The 14168-nt window shown below is 53.0% G+C and overlaps 7 protein-coding genes across 7 annotated transcripts; 5 read left to right on the forward strand and 2 right to left on the reverse strand.

Annotated features, from left to right (window-relative positions):
• Positions 1-714: 714 nt before the first annotated feature.
• Positions 715-1686, forward strand: QC764_401105 (uncharacterized protein; the record flags this gene model as incomplete). The annotated part of the gene is made up of 1 exon (XM_062946379.1): positions 715-1686. One exon carries the CDS (start codon positions 715-717, stop codon positions 1684-1686), a length of 972 nt encoding a protein of 323 aa, XP_062799970.1.
• A 530-nt stretch (positions 1687-2216) lies between these two features.
• On the forward strand, positions 2217-2690 carry QC764_401107 (uncharacterized protein; the record flags this gene model as incomplete). The annotated part of the gene is made up of 2 exons (XM_062946380.1): positions 2217-2478; positions 2551-2690. The coding sequence occupies 2 exons, from the start codon at positions 2217-2219 to the stop codon at positions 2688-2690; spliced, it is 402 nt and encodes a 133-aa protein (XP_062799971.1).
• Positions 2691-2996: 306 nt separating this feature from the next.
• On the forward strand, positions 2997-5375 carry QC764_401120 (uncharacterized protein; the record flags this gene model as incomplete). Its single annotated transcript, XM_062946381.1, has 3 exons — positions 2997-3578; positions 3644-3754; positions 3816-5375. The coding sequence occupies exons 1-3, from the start codon at positions 3063-3065 to the stop codon at positions 5373-5375; spliced, it is 2187 nt and encodes a 728-aa protein (XP_062799972.1). The 5' UTR covers positions 2997-3062.
• A 360-nt stretch (positions 5376-5735) lies between these two features.
• QC764_401130 (uncharacterized protein) lies at positions 5736-6119 on the reverse strand (the record flags this gene model as incomplete). Its single annotated transcript, XM_062946382.1, has 2 exons — positions 5804-6119; positions 5736-5745 (listed from the first exon to the last, which is right to left on the reverse strand). Exons 1-2 carry the CDS (start codon positions 5995-5997, stop codon positions 5736-5738), a joined length of 204 nt encoding a protein of 67 aa, XP_062799973.1. The 5' UTR covers positions 5998-6119.
• A 360-nt stretch (positions 6120-6479) lies between these two features.
• QC764_401140 (uncharacterized protein) lies at positions 6480-8851 on the forward strand (the record flags this gene model as incomplete). Its single annotated transcript, XM_062946383.1, has 2 exons — positions 6480-6801; positions 6854-8851. 2 exons carry the CDS (start codon positions 6480-6482, stop codon positions 7330-7332), a joined length of 801 nt encoding a protein of 266 aa, XP_062799974.1. The 3' UTR covers positions 7333-8851.
• On the reverse strand, positions 7468-8808 carry QC764_401150 (uncharacterized protein; the record flags this gene model as incomplete). The annotated part of the gene is made up of 1 exon (XM_062946384.1): positions 7468-8808. The coding sequence occupies one exon, from the start codon at positions 8806-8808 to the stop codon at positions 7468-7470; it is 1341 nt and encodes a 446-aa protein (XP_062799975.1).
• Positions 8852-9849: 998 nt separating the features above from the next.
• On the forward strand, positions 9850-12374 carry QC764_401160 (uncharacterized protein; the record flags this gene model as incomplete). Its single annotated transcript, XM_062946385.1, has 3 exons — positions 9850-11979; positions 12040-12201; positions 12252-12374. The coding sequence occupies 3 exons, from the start codon at positions 9850-9852 to the stop codon at positions 12372-12374; spliced, it is 2415 nt and encodes an 804-aa protein (XP_062799976.1).
• Positions 12375-14168: the final 1794 nt, after the last annotated feature.

Genomic DNA, 14168 nt, shown 5'->3' on the forward strand with positions numbered 1-14168 from the left:
GAGAGGGGTTTTAGGCCCATGGACTTGGAGGATAGGTACATCAGGTACCTTATATATCATCAAAGAATATCTCATGGCCGAATGCTGCAATGTCGTTAGAGGGCGGTTCAAGGGAGACTCGCTTGACAGTCCTGGTATCAAATTTCCTTCTCTGATGCCACCCTATAAAGGCATATATCTCCGTGGTGCGTAGCACCGGTTACGAGCTAACTTACCTAGTCACCTACCTTATCTTGTTTACCTATTATTTCCTGGCGTTGTAGAAGAAGCAATAACGACAATCAAAAATCACCCTCAGAGTCAGGATTAACCTATATATACACTGTACAGGGGGGAGCGTTGGAAAGACGTTGACGGCGTTGAACTACATCCATGAAAACCGACACAACCACGGCATTATAAGGTAGTTGGCATGTTGTTGGGTGCGGTGTGCCAAGAGAGGCAAAATCCGAGTCGTATTGCCAAGCATCAGCATTGCCTAAACAAAGTTACTCGTAATTCCAGCCAACGACACCTCAAGACCCACTCCCAATGGCAGCAACGTGAAGATCAACCACCAATCGCCGGTTTCCAAGCCTTACTAGCTAGCGGGTAGCCTTGGTGAGATGCGAGGCAGTGCGAAACCTGAACATCACGGGCTTTAAAGACTGACAGGATGCACTCCAAACACGTCAGTCATTCTTCATTCTCTCCAAACGCCCATCACTGACAATCATGCGTCAAGAAATCCTTCTGTATCTTCTCGCGGGCTTAACCGCCCGCGCAGAGTTGTTCCATCGCCAGCAACAACCTCCCGATGAAACCCCCAGCCCCATCCCCCGCCCAACAGGCACCAGCAACTCCTCCTCCCCTAACTTGACCCCCTACAAGATCGACTACTTCCACCTAGGCATGGAATACGCCGCGCTCGACCTCTGCGGCCCAGACCCCTACGCTATCAAAGACGCCGGAAGGATCAACCCCAGTTACTGTCTCGTTGACCGATACTGGGCTTTCATGCCCGACCTCACTGAGCTCAACTCAACAGAGACATTTGACTACGTCAACAGTAATTGGACCTCCAGCTCCGTCCAGTTCAGCCTGCGCGCGCTGTACACTGGTATTTTTGCCCGTGGGATTCTACCGGAAGCACTCCGCGACTGGGCAAGCCAGGACCCGCTGGCTCTTCTGGGGATGGGGAATCTCTCCGACGATGACAAACGCGCCATTGGAGAGCTGGTGGCTCGAGAGAGGGCGAACGGAACAAAGACGATTTCTCCTCCAGAGGATATGAGATCCTCCCGAGCAGCGGAGGTGACGGCGCAGATGCTGGCACTGGAGAGCTGGGACCGGCATCGGCGTTCGGCATTGTCGAGTGTCACCCCAGCGCCGACGGCAGCGTTTGCCCTCGGGGCGGAGGACAAGAAGGAGGTGTTTTTGGTTTTGTCGTCGGCGTTGCCGCAGGTGTTTGGAAAGTTGGGCGGGCCGAGGAATGAGACGGAGAAGGGGAGGGATCCGAAATCGATGGGGATTACTGAGACTTATTTGAAGTCGCCGTTTGTTCCAGGGGGGCCGAACGCGAGGGTGTTGTGGTATACTGCTTTGACACCAGAGGAGTTGTCTGGTGCTGTGGGACTGCGCGCGTTTGCCAGTTGGGGGCTTTGGATGGGGATTTGGGGGTTGATGGGATTCGTGGCTGTGTTGTGAGCTGAGTTGACGTATTTGTGATTAAGTGTATGTCGAAAACAATTATAGACACTTGACGTTTTGATTGGCGGCAGCTTTGTTTCTGCGGACTATATGGAGCCCCGCGTCTGCTCGATTCTTTGCCGCTGAGCGATATTAGCCAGGTTTTTGCCTTTCTCGGATCCGACATCAAGTAGCGTATATGGGATCATTGGCAGGACATGGGTTTCCGCCAGCAAATGTCTGGCCTGAGCGGTGTCTAGAAGGGTCCCTGATGTAATGACCTCGTTGTACCCTTGTTGGCCACCGTCAAAGGATCTCATGCTCCATGCTGCTCAAGCAGAGGTGCAGTTCGGTTCCGCGATGTGTGCATTTGACCGGGAAACTACCTCTAGACCAGACCATTGATAGGTATATAATGATGCTTCCTCCTCTTCGTTGACAGACTTCCATTCACAATCATCGCAGACACACTCCCACCTGCAGTAACATTACCTACCAACCAAAACACCACACATCACTTCCACAGCCACAGAATGAAGTTCACCACCATGGTCATGGCCGCCCCTCGCGCGCCCCCTCCCTCCGGCGGCTTCCATCCCGAGTCTGTCTCCAGCACCGGCATCCCCCTGGCCAAGCGCTTCAACCACACCCCCAACCCGTCCAAGTCCAACCTCTGCAGAGAGGCCAACCCCCAATACCACACCAGCGAACCTTCCCCCAAGGCCTCGGACTGCTGGGAGATCCCCACCGAGTCCTCCCCCACCAACATTCCCGGTTACTGGACCCTCAATTCTACCGAGGCCGGCTCCGGTTAGCGGTACAGCCTCGGCACCTTTGGTACCTGCGAGTTCAAGGTTCGCGGCAAGGAGAGGAAGCAGCTAGATTCTGGGACGTACGATGTCAAGTTTTATATCGATGCCCACACCAGACAGGGGTATGATGAGGAGGGGCGGATTGAGGTTGCGAGCCCGGTTACGTGTGACGGGGTTGTGGATGCTGAGTGGGCTGTTGCTCATGTTTGAGGAAGGGCGGAAGAGGATATAAGGGCAACTGAGAGAGGTCCTGCTGGGAATTTAACATTCATGGCTTTTTGGGAGCAAGAGCAAGAACTGGAAGATAGAGAGATAGAATTGGCTGGATCAAAGGAGATGCGAAACAATGGAAAGATTTGGCATGAAACGAATGTTTGAACTGCTTTGATCGGCAAAGCCATTTTGTGATAGCTGTGATCCTGTCATCTGAAAAGTCAGTGGCACTGTCAGCCCAAGCCGTTCTTTCCATGTTGGGTGCCAAGGCCAGCTGAGATGGAAGGTACCACACCTCAACAGCAGAGAGAGTCGCTCTTTCCCTCCTGCTGCTTAGCAACACCAAACACATGGTCTTGATCCTGTGATATGATGTCGTCATCAAAGCTGCAGTATGAAGACCTCGATCAGCAGGACCACTCCATCCGTCTTTTGCGCCTCCTCCCAGGACGATGGCTCGACAACATCTACTGCGAACTGCAAACCGTCTCGCTCGACGACAACCCCGCATACCACGCTCTTTCCTACGTCTGGGGTAACCCTCAAGACACAGGCCTCATCACCGTGGATGGTTCACCATTCCAAGCCACCAAGAACCTGATTACTGCCCTGCGGCGGCTGAGATCCACTATCGACACCAAGGTGTTCTGGGTGGATGCCGTGTGCATCAACCAGCTAGACACGAACGAGAAAACAAGTCAGCTAGGGCTGATGGCTAGAATATACAAGAGTGCAGCAGACGTACAGGTTTTCTTGGGCGAGAGTGGTGTTCTCGACCTCATACCGCACGAGCAACAGGCGCTGTGGGATGATCCGCCGCGGACGCACTGGGTTCGGGATGCCACTATGTTAATTCACACAGAGCATCCGCCGCATGAAGACGGGGTGGGTTTCTACCACCAGCCTTTTTTTGCTTAGAGCCATGTGCTAAAAGTTTTAGGAAACCTTAGTTGGACTCTCGAGGTGTCATAATCGACTGGGGAACATACCTCCGTTTGCCAAGCTCACCGGAACAACCTGGCTATAAACCCGCCTCGAGAGAGGTCCCTATGTGGGCTATAGTTCGTACATACCTGCAGTATATTACTGCTAGCTCGCACTCTACTAACACATCGGGGATAGTTGGATCCATCAAATGGCCTGAATGCCGCAGATCAGCACAGGGTCGACCAGTTCTTCGCGAGACAGCAGGATCCCATGCATGGCCGCGATGAAGAGCTGCCACCGCTCGAAAGGTTACGACATAACCAGTCTGGTGCCTTTGCCATGATGAAGATGCTCTCAAATGGGAGATGTCTGAAGGTGTGTTGCCAGGGCCCTCTGGACTCATCAGCCTGGCAAGGCGCTCTCAATGTAATTGCCCATCTCGTCAGCCTACCGTGGTGGTCACGAGCTTGGGTCTTGCAAGAAGCCATCTTACCCCAACGGGATGTTCTCGCCATCTACGGCGAGATCGTCGTTCCCATGGGTCTTATTGAAGATTCCGGAGCCGTTCTTCCACGCCACTATGCACGCGGTGATTGCTGCAAGCGCTTTTGGAACTCACTGCCTCAGGCCCAGAAAGCAACCCTCGAAAAGTTTGCCAACACCATGGGCCAGCTAGAGGGCATCAGACAGACATTGAACATGCTGAAGATGAAGCAAATTGAAATGCTCAAATATCTGATAGACAAGACGCGTTTTAAAGAGGCTACCGACCCGCGCGACAAGATTTACGGCCTGTTGGGCCTTCTCAGCAACTGCGATGAACCCATCGACTTGATTCCCGATTACCACCTCTCCGCAAACGACCTCTACACCAAGGTGGCAATGCAAATGATCAGCTACACCAGAAGCCTCTCCATTCTCCACCACCATGAGTTTCGCTCCTCCCCTTTGTGTTCAGAGTTACCATCATGGGTGCCATGCTGGGGCCCAACCTACGGCTCCCTCACCCCCTTTCAAATCGGAGAACGCACTGCCAACTTCTTGGCTTGCCCCCCTGGGCCAGGCAGGATCCCTCATCTTGCCATCGACACTCCTTGCCCCAATGCTTTGGTTGTGCAAGGGAGATTCATCTCGAAAGTCTCTGCCGTCACGACTCCCGCTTCCAAAGAAACGACAAGTTTATTCATAGACTTGCTGACCTTCCTCCAGACTTTCTTCGACATTGACCCGTTCTCTCTCCACCTAATAACCCAAGAACCAGAAGAGGATGCTCTAGCCCGCACGCTTCTGTCGGACCAAGTCTTTGAGGTACGATATGAGTTGAAGGCTGGACAAGTAGTGTTCAGCAGAGCCTACGCTGGGGATATCCAGATGTTTCGTCTCGCTCGTCAGATCTTGATGGCGCAGAAGATGGGACAGACTTTGGTGCTCATCTTGCCAAACGGCACGGTCATGGATGACGAGGCAAAGGCACATGTGGTGATGCATGCCGAGGAGAACTTCTGGTGTGCCAATGAGGGGAGGGTGTTTTTCCGAACAGAAGAGGGCCATTTTGGGTCTGGGCCGAGGGAAACAAATGTGGGGGATGAGGTTTGGGTTGTGTTGGGGAGTTTGGTGCCTCTGGTTTTGAGAAGGGCAACAGAGGGGGAGGAGGGTAGAAGGCTGGTGGGCTATGCATATGTTCATGGGATTATGGACGGGGAGGCTGCGCCTGGGGTGAATGGGGAGGGGAAGAGGGAGGTATATTTGGTGTAGCTCCACGCAGAGCTTGCTATCGCTTGACTTGGGGCCCGTTCCCAAGATCCTGACCAGCCATGTCCATGTGCCTGTGATGACTCCCCCGGACGCCGGGCAGAGGGGCGGTGGGTATCCATGATATGAGATTCCTGCAACAATACTCGCTGGTGACTGACAAGAAACAAAACCAGTAAACGCCGTCGTCCACCCATCCTTTTATGTACATCATATTACGTTGCCCAAGCCACCGTGGCCGTATCGTTGTCGATTTGGCCGAGTATTTCCCTCTACCGTGCATAATTCCCAGTCGCTTATCGTACAACTTGTTCGTGTCGTCCGGTTTTTCAAGTTTCGTCGTTCAAGATCAGAGATCGGGGTTTAAGCGGGACTAATGTTCAGAGTCAGCGACAGTTACCAAGAGAGAGAAGTGTTGGAATGATACTGACACAAGGAAGGCCTCGCCAAAGCCAGTGCTCAAAAGAGCAACAGCAAGACCAAAGATGGTGATGCTGCGGGTGATCTCGGCATTCTCAGAGTAGAAGAGAGCGTTGGTGGCAATGGTAAATGGGTTCATGGAGCCCTTCTTCGCGCGGCGGGGCACGGGGCCCTGGCCACCCATACCGATGTATTGACGGTTCATTTTGGCGGTGGTGATGTGTGGTTGTTGTTGAGAGAGTGACGGGCGCTGGGGGGAGTGCTGGTGGAATTGCCGTGTCCGGGGATGTGGAATCGAAATTTTGGCAGTGACGCAGGTGGTCCAAGAATTCGACACCAGCCACAGTCAATTGATGACCCCACCACTCAGTGTAGTGCGGGTGCACCAGCCACAGATACCCCGGAACATTGAGGCTGAGGCCAAGCCAAGCTCGTGACCCCCGCAGCTGACAGGGCTCCACCTGAGCTTCAGGCCCCTCACCTCACCCCACCAAGTCTCCTGACGACGACTCTGTCATTGTCCGCCACTATAAAGAATTGCGACGACGACCATACCAACCAATGCCACTACTACCTTCCTCACCATAAACACATTGACCAATCACGCTTTCCCAGCATTGAACACGAGTTACACAACAAACACTCCAATCTTCACAATCTTCACACACATACACACACAATCTGAGGATGTCTAACATCGACCAAACCGGGGGCGGCTTTCTCCCACCATCACCAGCTCCAACAGCGACCTCGACTGCCACCGCCAACACATTCAGCGGCAACGCCTCGCCATTACCACACCCTCGAGGCCACGCACTCAAAGCAGGCTCTGCCAAGGAGGACAAGATCCGTAACTACATCTCAGATCGCCTCGCCCACATCAACCGCCGTCTGGTCACCAAACCAGAAGAAGAGACCGACAACAACATCAAACCATACACCTCACTGGCTGACCTGTGTCAAACTGACCTCGATCCACTCATCAATATCATATGGCTATCCGGGACACGTACGTTGCATCACTCTCTGTCTTGCGTGGACCATTGCTGACTTTGACATAGCGGCCCTGCAAATACCATACCTGCTCAACATTGCTTCCGACTTCAATGACTGGCTGCAAACACCCACGTCCTTTTCAGTCGCACACAAGGCATCTTCACCAACCATATTCGGCACTTTGTCCAAACTGGACCATTGCTTTGCCAGTCTGCTTTGTGGCCGCGATTTCGTCACTTCTGAACCCCTTCCTGGCTTCTTCAACTCTGCATCGACGACCGGGGGCTCCGGAATGTCCAAGACAGATATGGTGAGACTCAAGAGCACGGTTCAGCAGACGAGAGTTGTTATCGTTGACGTCCTGGACAATGATGATGACGGGGAAACTAGCAGGGTGGAGGAACTTGATGATCAAGATGGAGAAGAGGGGGATGAGTATGATGGCGATGAGTGGGACGACCGTGAGAAAGAGCGCATGTTCATGGATGTGGCACGCGTTTATGAGAATACGCTGGTCAAACTGGGAGAGTTGCTTTTGGAGTAACTGTTTCGTTCAGCGCTCTAGCTCGCATACATTGCTAACTACCGACCCCTCTCCCAGAGGCAACCCACCACTCCGCCACTCCTCCTACCCCCAGCACAATCACCGCCGAGCCCCCTGGCTTAAGCATGTGCTATCCTAGTATGCCTCAATCTCAGCCAACTCACCCGCATCTCGGGGGATCTGGCACCTCCCAGTTCCGCACCGCGGCGGCTGGATTCGGCAAGTCTTGGTCGACTCGACGCAGATGGCATCAAGTCTCGTGCACGGCTCGAACCCGCCAATACAAACCTCGTTCACACACTTCTCGACGCCGTTGCAGTATCTGCCATCGTCACACTGGGCGTCGGACGAACAGAAATTGGCAGGCTTGTCGGGAAGCCAGAGATCGGGACTCCTCTCGCCCAAGATGGCAACCAACTCAACAATATCCTTCTTCAAGGTGAACGACCTCTCCCCATTGGCGTTCAGTCCGAGTGCCTGCGAGACCTTGGCCCTGAGAGCCTTCTCAAGCTCACCGCTGTAGGCGGTGTTAAGTGCTTGGGTCTTTTCCTCGATCACACTTTTGGCGAGCATCTCGACAAGGTTATCTAGAAGATCAAACGGAGTGGCGAGCAGCGTGCCGGCAGTAATATCGATAACCGACCGGAGGATGTCATTCCAAACTGCCTTGAGGGAGTCACCCTTGAAGAGGTGGGTTACTGCCTTGAGGATACTGGATGTGCTACCCAGGATGGCCGTGACAAGACCGTTAAGGAAGGACACCCCGCTGATGTTGAACTTGATGTTCGTGTCGCTGAGTTGGGCAGCAACCTTGGTGATGGGACGGATGGTGAGGATGTAGTTGCCTGCCGCATCGCGTTTGAGGGGGGCAGGTGCGAAGGTGAAGAGGATGGCAAGTTGAGCACGGGTGGCCAGAGAGCCAGCTGCGTTGAACGAGTCGGAACCAGCGCCGATGCACTTACCCAGGACCCGAGTCCCGAACTTTTGCTTGATATCGGCGCGCGCCCAAAGCTCGATGGGGAGGTCGGCGACGAAGATGCCGGGGTTGGATAGGGAGATGGGGTTGCCCGAGAACTTGATGCCGGCCTCGGCGAGGAGCTTGGCATTGGCTTGGGTGCCAGTGATCTCGGCCGTGACCGTGCAGGAATGGCCAGTGTCAATTTTGACGTTGGTGGGGTCGTTGTATTGGAAGAGAAGACCGCTTCGGTCAATCTTGATGTTGTTTGCAGCGAGCGCATCGTTCACCTTGGCGGCGACGACGCGGCAGAGTAGTTGAACAGTGGCATCGCCTTGTGAACACTCCAAGAAACCGATGAGGGGGTTGAGGAGGTCAGAAAGACGGACCGTGCCGCGGGGCTTGAGGGCGCGGAACTGATAGGGCTCGAGGGAGGTTTCTGTGCCGGTGGTAGCACGGGGCGCAGTGATTGCTGTGGCGGTTGTCAGCCCCAGAAGGGGAAGCAATGGAAGAAATCTCATTTTCAAGCTTCTACTTGAGCTGAGGATCTTGATGGGGCGGCGTTGTGTGTCCAAGAAAGGCAGTAGAAGAGAAGATCATGGTGGCATTTTATACCTGCCAGTGAGGTACATTGTGGACTGAGGCATTCATGACAGAGAAGTTCGCCGAACAACTCTTGTGTATGGTGCGATGCCATCGCGATGTCCGATGCTTCGCTTCATCATGGTATTGAACGTGTTGGTTTCCCACTCAGCTCAATCTCCCAAGGCCGATTTATAGTGCCATGTCTCGGCTGATATATTGCAATGGTATTGACTAGACAGCCGAGTGTAGCGCTGAACATGTGTGCACTTTAGAGCCCCGAACCGTTACCAGTTGCACAGCAGCTAGCCAATGGAAGGCTTTTCCAGCCGAGACCCCGCATAAAGTCAACATACAGAAAGGGGATGCAGTTCGATCTTTTGTCTTGCTTTGGAACACAATGGCAGCGAGGTGGAATTCGCCGAATATTGGTTTGGCACCCCAGAAATAAAAGACGGTACGGCTGGATCTTGGGTGTCATTTTTACGTTTATAACCAGAGACTGGGTTTTGCTTTGTCAGCAGTGACCAAGGGTACCCCTAGAAGTAGGTCGTCACATATGTTAAGTCGTTTGAGAGGTCCGACTGAGTGATCATGACTTGAAACTGCAAGACTTATCACGAGGCTCTCTCCAATGACAAACAATTCCGGAACCAAATAGGTGCTGTTCGGCCTCAATACTCTCACCCGGGATCCGACCAAACTTTTGAGTGACTTAACACGATTGACCCCTGCATTTTCAGGCACACCAGGCACCAATCGCTGTGCCCCAATGCCTGCCTAGAGCAAAAGGGGCGGTTGCTAACAATATGCCACTACAGTTCAGCCGGAAGTTGTTAGTGCGAATCATGCCAAAATCAACACCGCTTACACAAGATCCACGCCGACGGAGAGGTGGAAATCCATCAAGTAGGTATTTAATACCGTAACATGACGCTATAGATCAAGCAACGGCTTTGTGACAAGACATACATTTCAGAATGTTGGCACTGGAAAACTTCAAAACCGACACAATCGAGAATGTATTTCAGCGATGCATTCTCATCACTGGAACAACAGCTGCAGCTATCGATCACATCCTGCTCAAAGCCGAGTCTCGAAGGGGCAGGCCTGACCAGCCGGCACAGCCATGGCCAGTTTCCAACGGCCACTTCAAGGCTTTAGCCCTCCTCACCCCTGGCCTCAATACTATCAGCGTCATCTCCGGAAACGACGGTGATGACAAGATCGAACTCCGCATACGGTACCTCCCCTTGACCAAGACGCCACCGCTGCACCTGGCTATCCTGATAGCCAAAGACTCGCCTTTGTCCATCGACTGTCCTCCTGTCAAATTTGGCGCCTTGAGCAGCACCCACTCCAGCCTCGATGCCGCCATCGCCAAGTTCCGCGTCACAGCCCTGATGTGGCAGGCGCTAGTTCCAGAAGAGATGCAAAAGGCAGATCCCGGCCGCCGCTCGTTTTGCTTGGAGGAGGAGAGGGGGGTGGATACGCTCACCCGAGATCAGGTCCAAAACTCTTTCACCTCACCCAAAGAGGCGATGGGCTTGGTCCCGCGTGTGCACCTTGTCCGTGCTAGCAGGACAGTGGCGGAAATTCGTGCCATGGATGGGCCACAACTGGAAGACGCGTTTGTCGAAGCCCTCAAGATCTGCGGCGGACCGTTCGTTGCCAGAAACAAACCTGTTGTTGCCGGCCTCATTCTAGATTCCCACTTTGACACGAAGCGGAAACGGGTCCTGGGGCATGCAGCAAGAGGGAGATACGACCCGGATGGTCTGTCGCTTGCCATGTTCGGAAGTCACCTCACGTACGCTTGGCCCAGGTTCATGGATGAGATCCCCGATTGCTTGCTGGATACCAAACCATCTGGCGATTCAGTAGACGGCCGGTCTTGCTCCCCCTTGTGGCAAACCTGCGCCGTGGGCCAGCGAGACTTTTTCTATCAGGCCCTGTCGGCATTTGGCGCCAAGACTGAACATTCCAGGCGGGTGGATGATATCGCTGAGTGGCCCATGGCCTTCCTCGGGTCTTGTCATGGCCAAAAGCATGCCGGATGTCAACGTCTGTCGGATCGCGCCTGGGATGTTTCCGTCTACGGTCACCTCCGCGATCTGCTCTTCCTTCGCGCCTCCCGACCTCACTTCCGCGTCCCGGGCGATAAAGGCACCCTCTTTTGCCTCGACCCGCCTGTCATTGAGATATCTGGCACGTTTGAGAAAGCTGTTGTCACGATTTCGTCCACCACGGGGATCAAGCACTTCAGCACGGAGCAAGGGCCATGGCCTTCGGCCTCGTTTGTAAAGTGTAGCCCTGGCCTGTGGAAAGCGGTGCTTGACAAGGAGTTTATTGCGAGAAGCGTGCACAAGACATGGGGCATAAAGGTTCTGGCGGGGAATGGGCTGGAGACAGAGGTGCAGAATATTTGGGCATATTTACACCCCGTCACGTTTTTCACCCTCCCGGGGCGGAGGGGCATTACCATTGAGAAGAAGAGTGTTGGTCCGCGGGGTGGTGCTCCTGTTTCGGGATCAACAGGCTGGACGGCGATGTTGAAGAAGAAAGACTCGGATGGGAAGGTGGTGAGGGCTACAAAGTTGGCGCTGCATGTTGGTGATGCGCTTGACGGTGCCATGTTGTATTATTCTGACGGGACGTTCGTGACATGTGGGCAACCAGGGAAAATACCCGGTGGTCACCAAAGAAGGTGTATTGGTCTCAGAAAGGGGGTGGAGATCAAATGTGTAGCTGTGACAAGAATGGAGACGACCAGGTGGCCTTTGATTGGGCTGAGGGTGTGGATGGGTGATGGGAGGGGGATGGGTGCGCTGAACGCACGGCTTCATGGAGGGAAGAATACCGAATTTCTTGTCCCGGGGAAGGGGAGGAGGATTGTTGGTTTTTTTGGACGGCATGGAGGGGTGGGGGGGTTGTGTAGTGAGTTTGGGATTATCACTGCGCCGGAGGGGGTGAGGTTGCCGGAGGAGGTGTATGATGAAACGAAGTGGGAGGTGGTAGATGGGGAGGAACAGATGGGAGACGATAGGAAGAGGGAGGCTGAAAAGGAGGGCGAGGATGGAGGTCGTCGGGCAAAGAGAAGAAAGGCCGAGGTGAGTGAATCATGTTTTGAGATAGGCGTGAGTTGAATGATAACCTTTTTATGATGACAGGACTCGATGGTACTTGAAAGTAACACCATGAAGCTGGATAACGGCCGGGATTCAAGCAGTGACGAGGAAGGAGAGAATGACGTTGCGGATGATGCCGACTTTGGGTATGATGATTTCTGGAGGTCCAATGCGTTCAAGGAGTTATATGAGGGCAAGGGATATGTAAGTACTAGTTGCAACATGTAATTCTAACTCCATGTAAAGCCGGTTAGCAGGATAAGGGAGGGGGATACGGTTTGATGAGGTCTTTGCAGGATTTGGATCGGGCTACGTCGGGGATGGGGGCGTTGGGGGGTGGACTAATGGGACTGTTGCTGCTGGCGGGGAGGAGTTGAGTGATGGCTTTTGTGCTGGTGGTGGTCTGAGTTTGCTTCAAGAAGATACCAGGAAACCTAACTACCTAATCCAATACCGCATCCACATTCCTTGAGCCCTGTCCCGAAATTTCACAGCATTCCGTAGAGTCAGCAGTATTGCACTGTCCACCATCATCACGGCACCAGCAGCTGTCTACCCTGTGGGCGCTGAGCCGGCGAGGTCAGGTAAGACCCAACCAAGCGTAAACAGCACCGGTGAAGATAAAAGCGAGAAAATAGGCAGGACAGTAAAGAGAAGTGTCCCCCGCAAGCCGTTGTGGCGGACATCGGGATCTCCGAATTATGAACCCTAAAGAAACCCACACGCACACATGAAAGGTGACTGTGACCCCGAAGACAGTCCAGGCAATCCTTTCATCTAGCCCCAGTGAGCCCCGGGTCCAGATAATCGGAATTGATACCACTGGCAGGGTGGCAAAAAGTACGAGTGCTGCGCCGCGCTTGCCTTCTTTCTTATAGCGTATGCCGTCCTGTTTATAACGCATATCATCAATCCATTGGAGTAGAAAGAGTCCGGGGCAGTAAAGTGGCTTTAAGATAGCTGTGATGAAGGCAGTTTTATGGGCGTTAGCCTCGTTACCTCGATACTGCGGGTAGAGTGCTATAACACAACTGATCCACTTCTCTTTGATGTAAATCCACAGCCGACTGCTAAACAACTAGCGAATAGTGTATCCCACAAGCATCATACTAAGAGCTGTTATGGCCCAACTACATAGAGGGACCCCTCCTTGGAACTCCTTTGAAGAGTAACATAATGATCAGCCTGGTATCACTCTTAAGTTTGAGAAAAGAGGTTGGAAGGCTACATACCAACATTTCCATCCCAAAAGCTGAAGTTGAAAAGCTCAAAGGAATAAAGAGAAAGGCAAGTTCCGTAAGTCTCCACATTGCTTTTGCTTCGTGAAGCTGGAGTTGTCTTTCTGTGAGAGCGATTCGGGATTCAAATGTCGCTTGGGTTTTCACCATTTGTGTTCTGAACTCGTTGGCAATTTGAAACATTTGGCTGAGCTTTCTCGAGGAGGTAGATGATATTTTGAAGTTATCAGTCAGGTTGACCGAGAGCCCTCTGTAGAACTTGAACAGCCCATGTGGCGCAGTTGATGCTTGGCATAAGGGTACTGTGACCGATCTCCGCTAAAGTGTATCGAGGCTCGAAAATGCCATTTCGAGTGTACGCAGAGTGTGGCGTAGAATAGGATCAATCTCGCGCAAGTTTTCTAAGAAGTGTTCCCAATTTCTGGACCGCAGGTTCTCCTCCACGCTCGCTGGGTTGCTCATTCCCTGTCTAATATTTTCTATTAGTATGTGGCTTCTTGATGCAAGCACAATTAAGTCTTGTTGGAACAGCTCAAGTATCGACCAAATGACGAGCTGTGGCGGAAAGCCAGCAGACGTGGCATCCTCATGATGTCGGCATATGGAATCCACATCTCGTCAAGGGACCATTTGTTTTGTGAATTACTGGATGCGATGCCGCTGTCAGTGGGTCGTCTTGTGCTGACAAGTCTTTGTTCAAACACCTGTTCTGTATCCTGGCCTAGCAGTTTCCGCCAGGTGCGAGTCAAAGTGTACGCATCGATGAGGATAATGACTGTTGGGTAGCAATAAGCAACTGAGACATCAAATGGCTAGCTTCTGCTTTTCTTACCCGTCACTGTGGAACTATCCAGATCGGACCTGGATTCATGAAAATATATCGATATGCACTGGTCAAGACCAGCAAGACCCCTGCCCTCGGACTCGGATGAT

The sequence above is a fragment of the Podospora pseudoanserina genome, chromosome 4, assembly GCF_035222485.1.
Source record: "Podospora pseudoanserina strain CBS 124.78 chromosome 4, whole genome shotgun sequence".
NCBI classification, from domain to species: Eukaryota; Fungi; Ascomycota; class Sordariomycetes; order Sordariales; family Podosporaceae; genus Podospora; species Podospora pseudoanserina.